Source organism: Leptodactylus fuscus, chromosome 11 (genome assembly GCF_031893055.1).
Source record: "Leptodactylus fuscus isolate aLepFus1 chromosome 11, aLepFus1.hap2, whole genome shotgun sequence".
NCBI classification, from domain to species: Eukaryota; Metazoa; Chordata; class Amphibia; order Anura; family Leptodactylidae; genus Leptodactylus; species Leptodactylus fuscus.
In genome coordinates, this window is record NC_134275.1 from 79796523 (window position 1) to 79817161 (window position 20639).

A 20639-nucleotide genomic window follows, 5' to 3' on the forward strand; every position below is an offset into this window, starting at 1 on the left:
TTCTACCCAGGTTTTTTGTTGATTTAGCTTCCCTCTACATCTACACTGCTTTAGCCCCTAGACATCACCCCTGTCCATGTGGGGTCGGTGGCCTCGTCATCCACCAACTCCTCTTCCAATTGCGCACTGCCCCCTTACTGCAAACCGCACATGACCACAGCTTGCCTTGATGGCAACTGTGTCTCATGATCCCCACTTAGGTCCAGACAAGTCGGTGGCGGGTCCAAAACCCCAAAATTGGAAGGAAATGGCAGATGCTGCAGTATTTCTAACACCTGTTCCTGGTGCTCGGGCCTGGTCTGTGTTGTACCCTGCACCCTGCTTAACGCATCTGCCATATCCGAAGTTGTGCTGAGCGCATGCTAATGTTTCGTGTCCAGTGCAATGGATGGGATGGGATTTCACATAAGTCTGCCACCCATGGCCACTCATGGTTGAGCAACTGAGGGAGTTGACTTTGACGAACCCGAGGGTTTTGGAGTTGGAACTACATCAAAGGTCTGTGCTGCTCACACACTCTGCTCAACACATGATATGTTTAGTGCCAGCAGTGTGGAGACGTCGCACAACAGCCGTTGTTCCAGCAGGTACAGGCGTTGTAGGAGTGCATAGAGGCTAGCAGCGGCAACTATACACTTTAAAAACTATCCGCACAAGCGCCACACTTTCACCAGTAGCTCAGGAACATTGGGGTACCTTTTTCAAAAGATTAGCAGCAATGAGTTAAAAACGTGGCCCAGGCATGGAATATGTTGCAGGCTGCCAAGCTACAGAGCCAATCCCAGGTTACGGCCATTATCACACATGACAACATGCCTGGGCCCAGGTGCAGTGGCAAAAACCACATTGCCGTCTCATCGAGGATGGCATGACTCACTTTGTAGGCAGTGTGCTGTCTGGCCCCCAAGCTGATGAGCTTCAGCACGGCCCGCTGACGTCTCCCCACACCAGTGTTGCAGCGTTTCCAGCTCGTAGCTGGGGTCAATTTAACAGCGGAGGAGGGTGGTGTTTCAGCCCTCCTCCCAGGAATGTTGTGTGGGGAGACAAGTCAGGCCACCACATTTTGCGACCCGGTCCACGCCTCAACTACATTCAACCACTGTGCCCAAATTGAAAGGTAGCGTCCCTGTCCGCATGCACTTGTCCATTCGTAACTGGTCACATGGAACTTTAGGGCTAAGCGCTGAATTTAGGGACCGCCTCATGTTTGGGGGAAAGTGCTGGTGTGGACGGCACAGTGCGGTGGCGCAGTAGACACTCTGCCCAAAAAGGGCAGAGTGTCCCCCAGCCGGGATTCCAACATCTCCTGGGCCAGATTTCTTGAGATGAGGCCGTTGAAGCCTTGGGCATGTGGGTGGGTTGCGCTGTACTTTAGCATGAAATGAAAGGCTTGGGAGATGGGGAGTTGCTGGGAAGAGGCGCATGATGGCGCGGGCAAAAGGAGAAATGGCAGGAAAAGGTGAGGATAAGGGTGAACTCCCCAAAGTGTCAGAGGCAGATGTGGAGGTGTCCTGGCTCCTGGTCTGGACTGCAGCGCCAGCCCTGTCAACAGTGGAAGAGGCAGTGGCCGCCAGGCCAAACGACGATTATCCTGCGCTTGCTCTCACCCACTGAGCCCAGGGCTTGCCTTCCAAATGATGGCACCCGCAAGAGGTGGTGAGATTCCTCTCCGCAGATCTCCAAACCATCTTGGACTTGCAAATTGCACTAAATTTGTCATGTAACTGACATGTATATGATGAGTCTATCCATTGTCTGTTCATTTTGGTGAAAGTCAGCCTGTCAGCTGACAGACAGCTGTGCTTGTCAGTGATGATGTCACCGGCTGCTTGTACCCCCAGTTTTTGCTGCTTAGCTTGCCTCCACATCCACACTGCTTTTGCCCCTACACATCACCCCTATCCATGCCTGTGCCTCTAGCCATAAGTCTGCCACCCATGGAAACTCATGGTGCAGAAAGTGAGGGAGCTGACTCTGAGGAACCCTTGGGTTTTGTAGCTGGTACTCCATCAAAGGTCTCTGCTGCTCACACACCCTGCTGAACATACGGTATCTAGGGTTAGAGCGTGTGGTGACCTCGCACAACAGTAGGTGCTTCAGGCAGATGTAGGCCTTGCTGGAGTGTATTGCGGCTAGCTCCAGGTACTGTAGACTTGGGAAAGTGGGTGTCCAAGTGCCGCACTTTCACCCTTAGCTCAGCTAATTTGGGGTATGTTTTTAAAAATCATTGCACCACTACATTGAACATGTGGGCCAGGCATGGAACGTGTTGGAGGCTGGCAAGCTCCAGAGCCCTCCAACAAGCTAAAAAACCTGGCCCCAGGGGCAGCGGGGATAAACAAATTGCCATCTCATCCAGGATGGCATCCCTGACCTCAGAGGCAGTGTGCTGTCCGTCTCCCAAGCTGATGAGCTTCAGCCCAGCCTGCTGACGTCTCCCCACACCAGTGTTGCAGCGTTTTCAGCTCGTAGCTGGGGTAAATCTAACAGCGGAGGAGGAGGAGGGTGGTGTTTCAGCCCTCCTCCCAGGAATGTTTTGTGGGGAAACAAGTCAGGAAAATTCTTGAAACGGGAGAGTTTTGCATCTTTGCCCTTGCTGCCTATGGACATCCCTTTGCCTCTAGCCACCATTTTCCCTGCTTTGCTTGCCTCCACATCCACACTGCTTTTGCCCCTAGACATCACCCCAGTCCATGCCTTAGCTTGTACCCCCAGTTTTTCCTGCTTAGCTTGCCTCCACATCCACACTGCTTTTGCCCCTAGACATCACCCCAGTCCATGCCTTAGCTTGTACCCCCAGTTTTTCCTGCTTAGCTTGCCTCCACATCCACACTGCTTTTGCCCCTAGACATCACCCCAGTCCATGCCTTAGCTTGTACCCCCAGTTTTTCCTGCTTAGCTTGCCTCCACATCCACACTGCTTTTGCCCCTAGACATCACCCCAGTCCATGCCTTAGCTTGTATCCCCAGTTTTTCCTGCTTAGCTTGCCTCCACATCCACACTGCTTTTGCCCCTAGACATCACCCCAGTCCATGCCTTAGCTTGTACCCCCAGTTTTTCCTGCTTAGCTTGCCTCCACATCCACACTGCTTTTGCCCCTAGACATCATCCCTATCCATGCCTCTTCCCCTAGCCATAACTCTGCCACCCCTGGAAACTCATGGTGCAGAAACTTTGGTTGCTGACTTTGAGGAACCCTTGGGTTTTGTAGATGGAACTCCATCAAAGGTCTGTGCAGCTCACACACCCTGCTCAAGATATGGTATTGTAGGGTTTCAGCGTGTGTGAATGATGGACAACAGCCTGTGTTTGGACAGATGTAGGCCTTGCTAGAGTGTTTTTAGGCTAGCAGCGACTCCTGTGCACTTGCAAAAGTGGGCGCACAAGCGCCGCATTTTCAACAGTAGCTTCGGTACATTTGGGTATGTTTTTAAAAAACTTTGCACCACTAGGTTAGACGTGGGCCAAACATGGAACGTGTTGGAGGCTGGCAAGCTCCAGAGCCGCTACCAGGTTCCAGCCATTATCACAGGCGTAAAAATGCCAGGCCCCAGGTGTAGCAGGGAAAAAAAAATGCCATCTCAGCCAGGATGGCATCCCTGACCTCGGAGGCACTGTGCTGTCTGTCCCCCAAGCTGATGAGCTTCAGCACCGCCTGCTGACGTCTCCCCACACCAGTGTTTTAGCGTTTGCCGCTAGTAGCTGTGGTGGAGGTTGCAGCGTCGTAGGGTTTCAGTCTACTCCTGCCATGAATTTTGGCCTGGGAGAGGAGATAGGCCACCCCAGTTTGCACCCGGGGAACAGACTCCACCACATTCACCCTGCCTGTCATTAAAGATAAGCACTGCAGCATCCCTGACCACAGGCGCTTGTCCAAGTGTCGGTGGTCAAGTGGACCTTGCAGCAAAGCGCGGAACTAAGGGCCCACCTGATGTTGAGTGACACGTGCTGGTGCAAGGCGGGGACGCCACACCGGGAGAAGTTGAGACGGCTAGGGACGGCATAGTGAGGTGCCACAGTTGCCATCAGGTCCGGGAAGGCGGGAGTTTCAACAAGCCGGAACGCCAACCTCTCCTGGGCCAGCAGTTTAGCGATGTTGGCGTTCTAGGCTTGCGTGGGTGGGTGGTTAGCGGTGTATTTCTGCCGGCGCTCCAATGTCTGAGAGATGGTGGGTTGTTGTAAAGAAGCGCCTGATGGTGCCTTTGATGGTGCAGGAGAAGGAGATAAGACAGAAACAGGGGAGGATGAGGGAGAAGTCAACAAAGTGGCGGAGGCAGATGAAGTGATGTCCTGGCTCGTCCTCTGGAGTGCATCGCCAGCACTGTGAGCAGAGGCAGTGGCATGAACGGCGGGCGACGTTTGTCCTGCCGTTGCTGCCTGCCACTGATTCCATTGCTTGGATTCCAAATGACGGTGCATTGAAGTGGTGGACAGGTTGCTCTTCTCAGGGCCCCTACTCGATTTCGAGAGGCAAATTGTGTAGACGACACTATATCTGTCCTCGGCGCATTCCTTGAAAAAACTCTACACCTTCAAGAAACGTGCCCTCGATGGGGGAGTTTTTCTGGGCTGGGTACAAAAGGGAACATCTTCGGACATTCCGGGTCTGGCCTGGCTTCGGCAAAGCAGCTGACCTCTGCCTCTGGACATGTCTCTGCCTCTAGCTACCCTTTTTGGTGCTGCACCTGCCTCAACATCCACACTACTTTCCCAGCTTGACATCTGCCTTGTCCAGGTGGGGTCGGTGTCCTCGTCGTCCACCACCTCCTCTTCCAACTCCTGTCTCGCCTCCTCCTCCTGCACAATGCGCATGTCAACTGGCTGCCCTGACAGCAACTGCGTCTCATCGTCGTCGATGAGGGTGGGTTGCTGGTCATCCGCCACCAAATCGACCGGAGATGGAATGGAGGAGACTCTAGTGTTTGAGCATCTGGACACAGATACTCGTCTGTTAGGTCCGTGGAATCGCGAAATGGAGGGGCAGGTTGCGGTACAGTCAAAGGAAGGGAGAACAGCTCTGGGGAGCAGGGACAGTTGGGGTTATTGTTCTGAGAAGATTGGGAATTTTGGGTGGAAGGAGGACAAGACTGTTGGGTAAGAGGAGGTAGAGGCTGACTGGCTGGTGGACAATGTGCTTTAAGCGTTATCCGACAGCCATTGCAAGACCTGTTCCTGGTTCTCGGGCCTACTAATCTTTGTACCATTCAGCCTAGTTAATGTGGAACTTTTGTGCAAAGCGCAGAACTTAGGGCCCGCCTGATGTTAAGGGACACACGCTGGTACAAGGCTCAACTCACCCTAAGTGCCAAAAACACTGCTGGTGCAAGGCTCTACTCATGCCAAGGGCCTCAATCTCTGCTGGTAGCTCAGCTTAAGGTCCTGTAACTTTGTTTGGAAGGGCTCATGTTAAGGGCTAGAAAAGTGAATTTTGGAAGGTCTTACCACATCACACACACACACACACACACACACACACACACACACACACACACTCAAAATGACAGTTAAGGGTGAGGGCTTTTGGAATTCCCATTGCCTATTCCATTTGTGGTTGTCATGGGGAACGTGATTTAAAGGGGTGGTTGTTACTGTTTGTTGAGCTTAAATTGGGGTTTGTGTCCATCCATTTGGGGAGTAAAGAAGGTTTCCAGGTATTTTCCCACTTTGATAGAGGTTTTTTTGAATGTGGAAAGTGTGTAGTTGTTAGGCAGTGATGTTGGGGTAATAGAGGGTCTTTGGTGTGTTAGATGCCCCCAGACATGCTTCCCCTGCTGTCCCAGTGTCATTCCAGAGGTGTTGGCATCATTTCCTGGGGTGTCATAGTGGACTTGGTGACCCTCCAGACACGGATTTGGGTTTCCCCCTTAACGAGTATCTGTTCCCCATAGACTATAATGGGGTTCGAAACCCGTTCGAACACACGAACATTGAGCGGCTGTTCGAATCGAATTTCGAACCTCGAACATTTTAGTGTTCGCTCATCTCTAATCATAATATCACCAGTGACATGAAAATTTTGATTTTAAGAGGGAATTTTAAATCAAGAAAACAGCGACTGATTCATGAATACAAGTGCATGACCCTATTCAAGACTCTGGATAGTGGAATGAACCTTTCACTTGTGTTCATGTCTTTTTATACAAATCATTGAACTAAGGCAGCCATAAAGATAAAGAACCTGGGAACTGGTAATTGATTATTTGTTTTTATATGTATATAGTAATAAGCCTCTTCCTCCCTCCTGTAATCCTATCCCTGTATCCAGTTATATATATATGCAGCCTGCAGAAAGTGTTTTAGACATATCTGAAGAAGAAGCCAACTAAAAAAATAATAAACAATAGCCCGTGGAGCCCAACTGGGCACTGAACTGTAGGGCACACTGGTGTGAACAAGTCCCGACAGTTATCCTCACTGCCAGGATACACCACCAACTGGTTGCTCTCTGTTACTACACAGGGAGCAGGACACAGCAGAACAATGCAGCCGCTAAATGGAAACAGTGTCTAACAGTTGCTTGACTTTTAGACTAACAACCAACTATGCCCATGTGCTCCTCCCATGTGTAACCTCCTGGCCGGCACCCACTACTGCCACATGCTGTAGAAGCAAAGGATAGCAAAGTAGCTAAGGTAGGAGTTCCCTGGGTACTTAGCTAAGGGAACAATTCTATCTAGGGAACAACTCTATCTAAGGACCTACCTAGCGAAGGCCGCTTACTGCCAAACTAATGTTTGCACTGACACGCACAAATCTGAGTTAAGGCTAAGGCACCAGGCGAACACTCCTGCCTCCTTAAATAGAGGGAAAGCGGGTCTAAACAGCATGCCCAGGTGCCCACGCCAGGTACTCATAGGTTAGCACCACTGTCAGTCAGGAAACCGACCACACCTATCGAGGGATTTAACCCCAACCATGCTGGACTGAGCAATAACAGCGGAACAGGCTGCGGCCCTGATCCCTTGGCTGCACCTGCCGCACATTGCTAACAGTATTATAGTATATTATTGTGTATTATAGCATGTATTATAGCGTATTATAATGTATAGTAGTGTATTGTAGTGTTTTATAGTGTATTATAGTGTATTATAGCATGAATTATAGCGTATTATAGTGTATTATAGCGTATTATAATGTATAGTAGTGTATTGTAGTGTATTATAATGTATTATAGTGTATTATAGTAGTGTATTGTGGTGTATTATAGTGTATTATAATGTATAGTAGTGTATTGTAGTGTATTATAGTGTATTATAATGTATAGTAGTGTATTGTAGTGTATTATAGTGTATTATAATGTATAGTAGTGTATTGTAGTGTATTATAGTGTATTGTAGTGTATTATAATAGTGTATTGTAGTGTATTATAGTGTATTATAATAGTTTATTGTAGTGTATTATAGTGTATTATAATGTATAGTAGTGTATTGTAGTGTATTATAGTGTATTATAGTGTATAATAGTGTATTATAGTGTATTATAGCATATAATAGTGTATTCTAGTGAAGCCTCCCCCAGAGCTTCATCATTCTGCAGTTTCAGAGGTTTATTCGGTTTATTATCATTGCGCACATATTGTAGGTCGAGTTTAATGCCGGGGGCTCCACGTTGCAAAGTGCAGCATGTTGGCTGTGGTGTAAATGCTGTGTATTACAGGACCTGCCTCACCTCTCCTGGGCATCCGTCAGCATCCTCTTGTGGCCTCTGGCTGACGTCACTTGCCCTGAGGTCACCACTGAGGCCTTTGATTGAACCTCAGTAGTCATGGCCCGGGGTCAAAGTGTCATGATGTCAGTGATTGCTGAGCCCCCATCACAGGTCTGAACAGTGACCCTGGGGTATGAGATAGTGGCCAGAAGAGGACATCAGGGGTCTGCAGAACATCTAAAGAACAAGGATGTATCAAAGTCTGATCTTCACAACACGTTTGTGGGAGTCTATCCTAACACCACCAAAGCGATGTCCGAGGACCTCAGAAGAAGAGTTGTTTGAGGAGCAATTCATCTCTAAATCAGCATCAAATTGTGCCATAACTTAACATAGCTCTCCCATAGAAGTCAAAAGAGTCTTCTCCAGACTATTGTGTGTCTGTGGCCCATGGTCCATCTCCAGAAAATAGGAAGTGACGTAATATTTTAGGCTTAGTGTCAAGAGTTGGAATTGCAGGATTTTTAGGATATTTTTTAATATAGATAATTACATGGAAAATTAAAAACAATATTAAAAAAAAGTCATTAATCCTTTCCTGGAAAATTTAAGGGGATTTGGGGTATTTAAATAGCTGCTGGGTTTCTGCTGTATTATATAGTTGATGCCCGACGGCAATGGCTGCGATCAGTGCCGCCGAATGGAAGGTATTACCTCTAGTCCACCCAAAAGTTATGTTCTCCCCAGAGATTCCCATTGGTAAGTATTCTTCCATAGCACCCTTGTAGTGCCTTTATAGCGCCCCCCACTGGTAAGGGTTTCCCTAGAGATCTCAATGAAATAAAAATTGCCTGGATTCCACAATAAATTACAGTTTGTTACAAAAATATCTAATGGCATTTTCAAGAAACATTAAAGGGATTTTCTGCCCCCATATGCCGGGACCCAACACCGATCAGCAAACGCTCTTCAAATCCCAGAATATATTACGTGGCCCATATGATGATGGATCCCTTACAAATATAGTCTATGAAGCAAGAGCCAGAGGATGGAAACATGTAACATTGACCATAAGAAGTTATGCCATTACTTTTGAGGGGTCGTGAAGGAAAGTTCTTTTGGATCAAACACTTATGGTAGGTCTAAGTAACGTTTCACGTGACGGACAACCTAAGTAGCTGCTATGTTCCCCTGGGTCTAGCACGGCACAAGATCCTTTTTAGTGCCCTTTTCAGAACTTTATTCTTAAGACTGTAGATCATTGGATTGAGCATTGGGACGGCGGCTGTGTTAAAAAGAGCAAAAAGTTTCTTCGACTCCAAGGTGCTACTCAGGTTCGGGGTCAGATATTGACTGTACAGTGTCGTGTATAGTAATATGACCACCATGAGGTGTGAGGAACATGTGTAGAAGGCCTTCATTCTTCCAGAGCTGGAACGTATTCTTAAGATGGCATGTATGATAAATACATAAGACACAAAGATGAGGAGAAATGGCGTCAGCATCATGGTAAGAAGCCCCTCGATGAAGAAGAGTGTTTCAACGATGGCGGTGTCTTCACAAGATATTCTTATGATGGGGATGATGTCACAGAAGAAGTGATTGATCTCATTTGAGACATAGCAAGAGAAGCTATTTACCATCCCTACATGGGGAAAAACTTCCAAAAATCCTAAAATCCAACAGGCGGCCGCCAATATCCAACATGTCCTTGGGTTCATGACCAAGTGGTATTGCAGCGGCTTACAGATGGCCACATAGCGGTCGTAACTCATGGCTGTCAATATCGAGAGCTCGGCACATCCCAGCGATCCAAACATGTACATCTGGGCCATGCAAGCGCTGAAGGAAACTGTTTTGTCTCCAGTAATGAAATTGATTAGAATCTTATGTAACGTAATAGTGGAACAACTGATGTCCAGGATAGATAAGTTAGCCAGGAAGAAGTACATGGGCGTGAGGAGCTGAGGGTCTGTACAAGCTACGAGAATGGTCACGTTACTGAATAAGATGACGAGGTAGATCAGGAGAACCAGAAGGAAGATCAGAAGTTGAAGTTGGGGGTCATCGGATATCCCCTTAATAATGAAATATCTGATCGGTGTGTGGTTTGTCTGCATTGTGGCCAAATATCCAAATCAAATAGATCTACAATGTGTTACTGTATATCAGTGGATGGATAAGATAAGCCATGCTTACAGGATTAGAAGAACAAAGGGAAATGGCCCTGGGAGAGGCCCATCGAAACAATGGTGGATTTTCATATGGGGTTAATGGGGTAATTTTTTAATTTTTTTTTTAAAAAAAACAATTTGTTAGATTTTTTCCGTTCCTTTTCCAAATCTTGCCCAAATTTTACACTGAAAGGTAAAGAAAATGATATAAGTAAATAATATAAATGATAAGTTAAAGGGGCGTTACAGTAATTTTTTTTAACACATAGGAGGCTTAAAATAATAAAACACATACAGAGTGGGATTAACCTAACCTTTGTTTTCGGCTGGGGTCTCCATTTTGGCCCCTGAAGTAGAGCTCTGCTCATATGGAGCACCAGTCTCTGATTGGCTGACACACTCATACACCGGCAGAAGCCTCAGGACCTGAACAGAGACTTTCCATTGGTTCCTTGGCTGGTCAGAGAGGTGAGTATGCACTGTCGGTTGTAATAAGCCTTCCTATGGGAAAATCCCTTTAATATCAAATTATAAAATTATTTAACAAATTAACACACAAACAACGTAGGGCCAATTTTAGCAAATTAACCGAACAAGATGAACAAATCAGAAGACGCAAGAGCAGACGACATGAGACATTACAAAGTGACAAAGACATTAACATATCATACAATACTGTCAATGAGACTTCTGCCCCTCTCAGCAGGGATTTTGGCCCCTCCTCATGAGTAAACTGCCCCAGTTGTCTCAGGTGTGAAGGGGCCTTATCCAGACGCCATGTTTCAGCTCCTTCCAATAGGATTTAGGTGCGGGCTCATAGAAGCCACTTCAGAATAGTCCAATGTTCTCCTCTTAGCCATTCTTGTGTGTTTTGGGTCATTATCCTGTTACAAGACTCATGACCTGAGACTGAGACCAAGCTTTCTGACACTGGGCAGCACATGTCTCTCTAGAATCCCTTGATAGTCTTGAGATTTCCTTGTACCCTGCACAGATTCAAGACACCCTGTGCCAGATGCAGCAAAGCGGCCCAAGAACATAACAGAGCTCCTCCATGTCTCACAGTAGGGACATAACAGAGCCTCCTCCATGTGTCACAGTAGGGACATAACAGAGCCTCCTCCATGTGTCACAGTAGGGACATAACAAAGCTCCTCCATGTGTCACAGTAGGGACATAACAGAGCTCCTCCATGTCTCACAGTAGGGACAGGGTTATTTTCAAGATATAGAGCTGATGTGCCTTGCCAAACGTTCTAATTTTTGTCTCGCCTGTCCATAGGACATTCTCCCAGAAGCTTTTTGGCATGTAGTTTGGTTATTATCACTTTTGTCAGGTTCAAGTTATTTCTTTTTTTTTCTTTTTTTAATGTAGATTATGAGCCCCATATAGGGATATATACTGTATATAGGGATCACAATGTACATTTTTTTCCTATCAGTATGCCTTTGTAGAATGGGTGGAAATCCACGCAAACACGGGGAGAACATACAAACTCCTTGCAGATGTTGTTCCTGGTGGGATTCGAACCCAGGACTCCAGCGCTGCAAGGCTGTAGTGCTAACCATTGGCCACCATGTTGCCCCGATTCCAGTTATTTCTGTGACCATCGTGGGGCTTTTCTTTCATTAAACGAGGGGGACCAACAATTTTGCCCACATATGCACATACAAACTCGCCACAGTGTGATTTTTTATCGTAGAAAACAACAGAAGTCTTTGAAAGGATTGTGTTAACCCTTTGTGCAACCATGTTGTTATGTGTTACTTTGAGCTTTGCTACATATCTACATTACACATTGAGTATAAATACATATATATACATACAGTATAGTTTACTGGTATAAGCCGGCATCCCCCTCCCCTGCTGCTTGTTCTGACTGCTGGTCCAGAACAAAGAAGAGAAGATCAGGAGAACTGGAGGAGATTATTAGAAAAGTCCAGCACAGAGGTGTAAAGTAATAGAATATCTCGTGTTATGGTAAGATTTCATTTTGATTTCAAACAGGGATCTCACCTTGTTGTCTGCGATGCTTCAATTCCTAAACACCCTTAGAGGCCAGACCAAATCTACAGATGACTCAAGCTTGAGTGTGAAGCCCCTCACTCCAGTGACCCCCTACAGTCCCATTTATTTATAGTTCCAACCTTAGAAGTCATACTAGAAGACATCACATCTAATCAGAATTATATCAACACATAGAATGCCAAGTAGTGGCGAATACGGAAAGATTAGACATTGTTTGGCCAAATGACCAGACACTGATGCTGAGTTGACAAGGGGAGACTCTTGTATATGGCTAAATAGGGGGAAGGGAAGGTTATGTATTCAGTCAATAGAGTAACATTAATGTTTAAACATTCTCATATTGCATATTCTTCAACTTTCCATATCATCTTGGGAGCTTTAGTACTGTCCCCTCTGAGATGCCGCCTACTGACGCCTGAGGCAAGATGCTCAATTTGCCTCATGACAAGTAAAGCCCTGTGTTTATGTCATACTTTACTGAATTTTCATAAAATTTCACACCCTCTTATAGACCCCGTAACCTCATTGAGATCTTAAGCCATGCCACTAAATAAAATTGCATGCCATACCCAAAATTATTCAGACCCCCAAATTAACTCAGATCCCAGATTAAGCCCAAAAATGAATTCAGACTGTGGAAGAGACAACCCTGAATTAGAGAGACAGAGACAGGTAACATAGGCTGTACCATATGTTTTACATTGTTTTTGTCCTTCGGATCAGTCTTGTACTGTACTTACATGGGACTGCCGTTAGGTCCTCCGCATGATGACAAGGCAGCCCACACCTGATACCCGTATATATATATATATACCATTATATATACCGTATACTGTATATATATATACACCATTTACTATGTGGTAATTAATCCCCCGACCTCATAAGACGACTATGATTAGTAACTATGGGGCAATTATTTCTCGATACATTTGCAGGTATAGAATCTCCTGGGTATTTTCAGACCAATTAAGAAAGGAATGTGGAATCCAATTAATGGAAGTTACTAATTATCAGCAAAAGTAGCCGTACGTCACTATGGCATACAGACACTGGGGTATAACATGGATACGGTTTTTGTCATGTTTAAATATCTTTCCAAAAATTCTAAACTTTGAAAAATTCTAAAAATTCTTTTAGTCACAATTACTTGATGACACCTGTAACGTTTTATGTTTCCGTATATGGAGATGTGTAGGGTGGCTTTTTTTGTTGTACAACCTGTAGTTTTTAGTTATACTATTTTGGGGTTTACCCATGTTTGTGACATCAGTGACATTTGTGGGTGACATCGTACACCTCATGGTCACTGTGGTCACTGCCTAAACCTGTGATTGGGCCTCAGTAATTACATAGGGTGTGTTGACATCATGACACTGGGGTGCATGACATCACCAAAGAGACAGAAGTGGCTGGAAGAGGACCACACTGAGGGAGCACCGGATACTACAAGGATGTCTAGAAGAGATGAGAGAAGGTGAGTTGATCTGTTTATCTTGTTGCCTCCTCTGGACTAAATCATCAGAATGGGAAGCGAAACAAATCTTTAGAGGTTCGCCCAACTCTAGTCACCAGATTCGATTTGGTTCAGATCAGAAGTGACCCAGCTGCCCTGAATGGTCATGTATGACTCTCTGAGGTCATGTTCATTGCCTACATATGATAGACATGGTGGGGGATGTGTGGTTTTGTAGGGATACCAGTAGTGGCAGCAGCCGTACAGTATGGACTGTGATGGCCAGTAGCATCATTCTCCCAGATTTGTATAGCCAGTCTCCACTGTCAACAGTGTCAAATCTATTCATTGGTATCAACTGGCGTTGTCTGATCTATTCTGGATTCATTTTCACAAAGACAATCTTTTCCACACTCGTGGAAGACAGTTTTGACCGTTTTGGAGTGACACCACCACCTGCCATGATGAATACCCTCTCTGATGGTAAACAAGACAATAGACTGATGGGAAATTGGTCCAGTTCCTGACACTGGTCCAAGCTACTGACCCAGAAGTCCATCCAGAGATAGGACACAGTTCAGGAAAAACTGAACCTGGTTGTTGAGGTGGTGTTCATTCTCCATCCTGCACTGTGATGGTTGGCCATAGCCAGTGTCATTGGCATCATCATCATCATCATCATCATCATCATCATCATCATGTCTGCCACAATATTCCCCTAGCTTTTACTATGAAAACCCCATCACCCCTCAACCACCAACTCCTCCTCGAGTCCTAGCTCTTCATCCTCTTCCTTCTCTACTTCTTCCCAAATGTGACGTCGTCTGTGCAGGTCTCCAACAACTATAGTGGGGCAAACAATAGTTGAAGCTGATCTTCCTTCACCACTCCTTGTTGTCTCCTTCCACAATCCATACCACTAGGAACCCTTCTGGGCTAAAGATTCCCACAGGCCTGCCATGGGTGACGTTACTTGGTAAGGAAAATTAATCAAAATAGCAATGATAGTCTTTACTCATAATCAGTTTCTGGTATATTGTATTCTCATGGTATATATGTATACTGCTTATACTCGTAACCTGTTTGCAATGCTACTGACATTTTGAAGTCTGGCCTTGCTCCTATATTCCTTTCAAGAATGTTCCCTTATGATCTATTTACTTAGAATCTGTTCTTCCTACCACGATGATGATCAAAAATTGCCCAGGTTACCCAGGAAAGGAATGGCTCCAGATGCACTGAGCATGCCCAGAAGTAAGGAAAGGTGAGTATTACTGTTTGTTGTTTTCTATACCACCCATGGATTTCCACCTATACAGTACACTATCAAGTCTGGAGGGACCACAGGGTATCATCTCTTTGACAAACCCCAAAAGTTATAGCCTTGGTTCCAATCCGATACATTTGTAAAATTCAAACTGAATCAGGTTTGATCCGATCCAGTTCACTGATCTCTAATGACCATAAAAAGCTTTGTGATATCTTATCGGACTGTAGGTCACATGACTCAGATTACTGATATCTATAGAAGTCTATGGAGAGGGGAATGGGAGGAGTGAACAGGAAAAGCAAGAGGAAATAGAAGAAATTCAGGTTTAGACTGATGTTAGAGATGAATAGAAGTTGTCTATCTGTATTTGTGTCCTGCATGGTGCTGGGGTTGTTTCTGAAAGAACAGATTCCTTCCATACCTAGTGTGTTCAGTGGGGTTGAGCCGATCTTGAGATTTCAGGATCGATTTTACAATTTGATTTCCGATCATTTTCCAGCTCGATCGCTGATTGGGATCCGATCTTTCCCGATCCCGATCGCTCGACCCTAGTGTTCAGTGAATGGCAGTTCATCTCCATCCACCAGAGAGGACTGCAATTTCCAGACACAACAAACACACACAAATATACAATATGAACTGTATGTGCAGGTGAATGTTGCTATGGCTTCAATAGATATGCAGAAATAAAAAGTTGCATCAGCGCTGTGCTAGCACCAAGAGTATTGCTTCTCATACCTACTGTATAGAAATGAGAATGACTCTCCTCTCTCTGGGTCTTGACTTCCAATGAATTCTGGCAAATGTATTTCATCCATATTATACATCCAAAGTATTTCTATTACAGCCATGACAATGGTCCCCGTGCACTTACAGTTCATATTGAACTATTGCATTGTGCATTTGGGGAGTGGATGATTCCATTTTGGTCTTGCATGTCACTTGCCATAGGGTTGCCATACGCTCCCCCGAAATTCATTTCAAGCCCCAGGTTCAGAGAGAGAGGAGAGTATGTGCAATGTATGATAAGTATAATATGGCTAAAATACACTTGCCCTGAATTCTTTGGAGGCAAAGACGACGGAAGAGGAGAGTCATTATAGTGTAGGTCCCATCTAAAGAGGTCGCCTTGTTGCATTTGATCAAAATGTTAACCAAGAACCTCATTTTCATGTATTTGTATATACTGTACATCAGGTATTAGCAGTAACGCTCTTGTTATTTGCAGAGCTGTTGCAATTTTTTGGGGTTTGCAGATTCCAGATACAACGTGCTAACAATTGCAGAATATAAATCATATAATGGCCGGTTATAATGTTACTCGCAGGTAACAGCTTATCCTGAATGAAATACATAACAGCCACACTGAAAAGATTTTTAGGACAAAGATATATATTGTGCCATGTTCATCATTTTGGTATTTTTGGCATCCCACCCCAGTCCTGAGGACTCCCATAGTAGGAACTGATATATAATGCTGATATTTTACTAATGATCATGGTAATTGGAATATATGACATGTTATCTATAGCCCAGGCTATAATCACCAATTAGTGTATCAATCTGGCTACTGTGACGAATCCCCGGGGATTAATTAGTACCACTGTGTTGTATTATATATACACAGTATAAGAGAATAGCGGATCACATGACAGACAAGCCTCGTATGACATCTTGTATCTGTACTGGGAGGGAGATAGATCCAGGACCATCAACTCAGCATATTATTACTTATAAAGACTACATCGCAATAAGACGATTATAGACGCTCCAGGTCTAAGCATATCCATAGGTAAGTGCACAGAGGAAACTTTCCAGTCCGGGGTTTCGCACCATGACTCTCTGTAAATTGCAAATCCTGGGAATGAATCCCAAGTATATGAGTAAAACAATGGCTTCCCATCATTTCCATCTCCAGTTGGTGCCTCACACATGGTAATCATGTCCCCTTTTGTGCCACAGCTTGAATCCTTCTTTGCCTATAAACAGCTCAATGATTGCTTTTGTACCATGAAAGGGTTAATGTTTTCCTTTCTGACAGTGGAAGGCTGTGTATCGTAAATCTCAGTCCAGTGCACCAGAGGGCAGGGTCAGTAATTACGATATACAAAGTATCGGACATCAAAGGAGATCAAAGTAGTTTATCCAGCCCCCGTGGGGTGAGGGGACCTGTGCACCCCCTTGGCCTTTTGGGCCCAGTCAAATAGTGCTACGTTTGTCTCTACAATATACAAGTGTACATAAAGCATGCATTGTAAACTGGAATAAGATAGGGTTAGATAGACTCCTTAAATCTCAAACATATTTTCTTGACCTCTGATTCCCTAGTCTATTTCTCTAGAACATTATGAAGTGCTTGTTGGGTCTGCAGCAAACTTCCCCACTATCCCATACATTTCATCCCTCACCTCTTCACATCCCATAACCTATCCTTCCTGGATGTACCTATAACATGGCTGTCACCCTCTGAAACAGCCCCCTCTGGTAACAATCATGGTGGTGGAGATGACCTTCTCTTACTGTTTCTTCAATCCAACCAGATATCACTCTTCTGATATTCAGTGTCTGCTATATACTCTCTGTTCTTCTCTTGTTTTTTAAAACTCATCCTTAAAAAAACTGAATTCATCATCCAAGTTTCAACCCACCTACCAGAGACGTCAACAAAGTCAATGGCTCCACAATTGTAACAGTCTCTCAAGTCCACCAATAAAACTGATCCCTCTTGGTTTATTAAACCACACAACCAAGCCCTCACCACCTGAAGAACGTCTTGTGACTTATAGGCTCCTATCCTAAGAAAAGTACGAGGTTAAGGCACTATGTGCGTAATCAGAACATGGCCTGTCTATAACGCTTCTTTCTGGTTACGAAAATTTGCTTTGATTTTTACATGTTCAGATGAATTGGGGATATTTGAATGGCTCCTCTTCACAGGGTTCAGTAATATTTCGATATAGGAAGAACAGAGGTAGCAGTCACACATAACCCTGGTGTACGGGATTTGCTAGTTGTGCAATTTTCTAGGCTGCTGTTGTAACAATGGAAGAAGGGAAGACAGAGACATTGAGTCCTAATCTTGAGCTAGCCTCTGTCCCTAACTAGTTGCCACAACTGTCCTAATGACAGGGACAACTGGGCGGCGACCCCTTCTCTGAATAAGTGTACACAATAAGTGTCTCCGTACGCCTATGTAGGCACACACTCTGCCTGATGTGCATGATTATCCCCTGACCCTGGTCTCTAGTCTCTCACTCTGCCAAATCAGTATCCCTGCGCTATGCTGAGGAGGTCCAAAAGACCGAAACAGCCCTGTCCATAGCTGGGAATCTGTTCCTTTTGGAATAGAAATACTAATTTGGCAATTAAATCTGCATCATGATAGTAGGCTTATTAACTGAGTCATGCATGATGTTAAGGAGGCTCCCCTCTAGAGGGCGGCATACAGAGTGCACTGTTCTCCTAATGACATCCTGAAGAGCATATTTTTTACTAAGTGTACACAGAAAAAGATGGGACAAAACAACACAGCGAAGCGAAGTCAGCAAGCAAGGGTCAACACCAGAGAAACAAAGCAGTACAAAATCGTAATCCAAAAGAGTAGTCACAAGGCAACCCAAAGATCTTATTTTTTACTAAAAATAAGAAGACATACTATTATAACTAGTGCATAATAGGTGGTGTTCTGTTACAAACGTTGCATTGATCCAGAGGAATTTCAAGATTCCTTTCGATTATCCTATAAAAAAATTCTACTATTTTTAGTTCCTTTTCTCATCTTCCATTTCTTGCAGACCTTAGATCTTAGAGAAGATGCATTCCAACCAGACGACTATCAGATACTTTGTCATAAAAGGGATCACTGATGTTCCAGAGCTTCAGCTTCCCATCTTCCTCATGGTTCTCCTTATCTATCTCCTAACCCTTGGTGGTAACGTGACCCTTCTCATTTTGGTATGTATCGATCGTCATCTCCATACTCCTATGTATTTTTTCCTGGGTAACTTGTCTCTAGTAGACATGTCTTGCTCCTCAGTCACTCTACACAAGATTTTAACAAGTTTCGTCACCCAAGACAAGAGGGTTTCCTATATTTCTTGCATGATACAGATGTACATGTTTGGTTCGTTGACGGGTCATGAGCTACTAATGCTGACAGCAATGAGTTACGACCGCTATGTGGCCATCTGTAACCCTTTACGATATCACGTGGTTATGAATACGAGGACTTGTAGCCTGTTGGCTTCTACCTGCTGGGTGTGTGGATTTTTGCAAGTCATTCCGCCACTTGGGATCCTCTATAGCTATTCTTGCTATTCTTCCATTGAAATCAACCACTTTTTTTGCGACATTGTTCCACTCATGAGAATTTCTTGCAATGACACTTCTTTCTTAGAAAAGTTGTTCTTCATAGAAGGGTTGCTGGTCCTTAACCTAACTCCATTTCTTCTCACTTTTATTCCCTATGTTTTCATAATTAACACCATATTGAAGATACGGGGCGGTATTGGAAGACGCAAGGCCTTTTACACGTGTTCCTCGCATCTGACGGCCTTCATCTTGCTCTATACAACCCTTGTTGGACAGTATCTGACACCAAACCTTTGGAGCTCCTTGGAATCTAAAAAATATTTTGCTCTTTTTAATACCGCCGCCGTCCCTATGTTAAATCCACTCATCTATAGCTTGAAAAATAAAGACGTGAACAAAGCTTTAAGAAGGAGCTTTGGGCAAGCGAAGCAATATTTAGCGTCATGTTCTATCTCTTTCCTACCTGTAATAGCTCGTAGATCAGAGTCCCGGTTACACATCTGATCCCTACCAGATTGTGCATCTAGGACCAGAATGGGGCATGGAAGCCAAACAGTCTCTTAATAGATGGTGTGAAAATTAGGGTTGAGCCGATCTTGACTTTTCAGGATCGATTTTAAAATCCGATTTCCGATCATTTTTCATTCGAACCCGATCTCGATCCCAATTCCGATCCCAATGCAAGTCAATGGGATTTTTTTATTAATCGGAGATCGGATTTTAAAAGCAATCCTATTCACTATACAGCATGGAATCTAACAATTGAACGCTTTGTTAGAATCCACGCTGTGTAGTGAATCACTAAGTAGCCAGAGGATTTTTTTTTAATCCTCTGGGTACTTAGTCCTCCCTGGTGTCCACTTACCTGCAGAGATGGCTGCTCCGGCACCCGGTGTTCTTCGCCTCACTCCCATTCCACGCTGCTCTTCTCGCCTCGCTGCCCCCCGCCTCCCAGATTAGGAGAGTGTGGGCGGGTACTGGGAGGGGAGACGTCACGTCTCCCCACCCTGTACCCGCCCACACTCTCCTAAGCCACAAGTCCCGCCTTCTTAGCTCTTTAAACACTAACCTGGGAGGCGGCAGCAGCGAGGCGAAAAAGAAGGAGAACACTGGGCACCAGAGCAGCCATCTCTGCAGGTAAGTAGCTACTAGCGATGTTAGTTTAGTCTCCCATTAGAATGAATGGACGCAGACGGCGGGCAGGGGGTTAAGGCTGTGTGCCGGCTGCTTCCATTCATTCCTATGGAACCGCAGCGGAGCCTTCACACTGAGTATACACTCCACTCAGAATGAGAGGAGCGTATACTCAGTGTGAAGGCTAAGCAAAGCATTGTGGGAAATAATCACCAATCCCGATCCCACTTAAAAAGATCGTGCTCGGAATTCCGATCGCGATCGTGGAATTTTTTCGATTGTCGATCGGAATCCGATCTTTTCCGAACACGATCACTCACCCTTGTGAAAATGCAACAATGAAAATGGTCCTTGGCTAAGATATGTAAAATGTTATGGCGAACCTTGAGAGATTTGTTGTGCGAATATCTGCAAGATTCCCCTGTAAGTTTTTGTTTGGAGTGAAGTGCTATTATTATACTCAGATCCCATAGTATAATAACCAGAGGCTAAAGAGTGGTGCAAAAAAATCCAATCACCGATATTCACCTCCCATGTGACCCTGTGGTTTGACCTCCACGCTTTTTGCTTTATTTGACATTTTGGGTTATTGCTGATTGAATCCTGCGATACTCTCAA

At 44.9% G+C, this 20639-nt stretch overlaps 2 protein-coding genes across 2 annotated transcripts; one reads left to right on the forward strand and one right to left on the reverse strand.

Annotated features, from left to right (window-relative positions):
* Positions 1 to 8829: 8829 nt before the first annotated feature.
* On the reverse strand, positions 8830 to 9768 carry LOC142185539 (olfactory receptor 6C74-like). Its single transcript, XM_075260967.1, has one exon. It carries the CDS (start codon positions 9766 to 9768, stop codon positions 8830 to 8832), a length of 939 nt encoding a protein of 312 aa, XP_075117068.1.
* Positions 9769 to 18389: 8621 nt separating this feature from the next.
* LOC142185540 (olfactory receptor 8A1-like) lies at positions 18390 to 19391 on the forward strand. Its single transcript, XM_075260968.1, has one exon. The coding sequence runs from the start codon at positions 18390 to 18392 to the stop codon at positions 19389 to 19391; it is 1002 nt and encodes a 333-aa protein (XP_075117069.1).
* The last annotated feature ends 1248 nt before the right edge of the window (positions 19392 to 20639 follow it).

Excerpts from the sequence above, each read along its gene's own strand:
- LOC142185539 (XM_075260967.1), bottom strand. The coding sequence starts at position 9,768 with ATGCAGACAAACCACACACCGATCAGATATTTCATTATTAAGGGGATA.
- LOC142185540 (XM_075260968.1), top strand. The coding sequence starts at position 18,390 with ATGCATTCCAACCAGACGACTATCAGATACTTTGTCATAAAAGGGATC.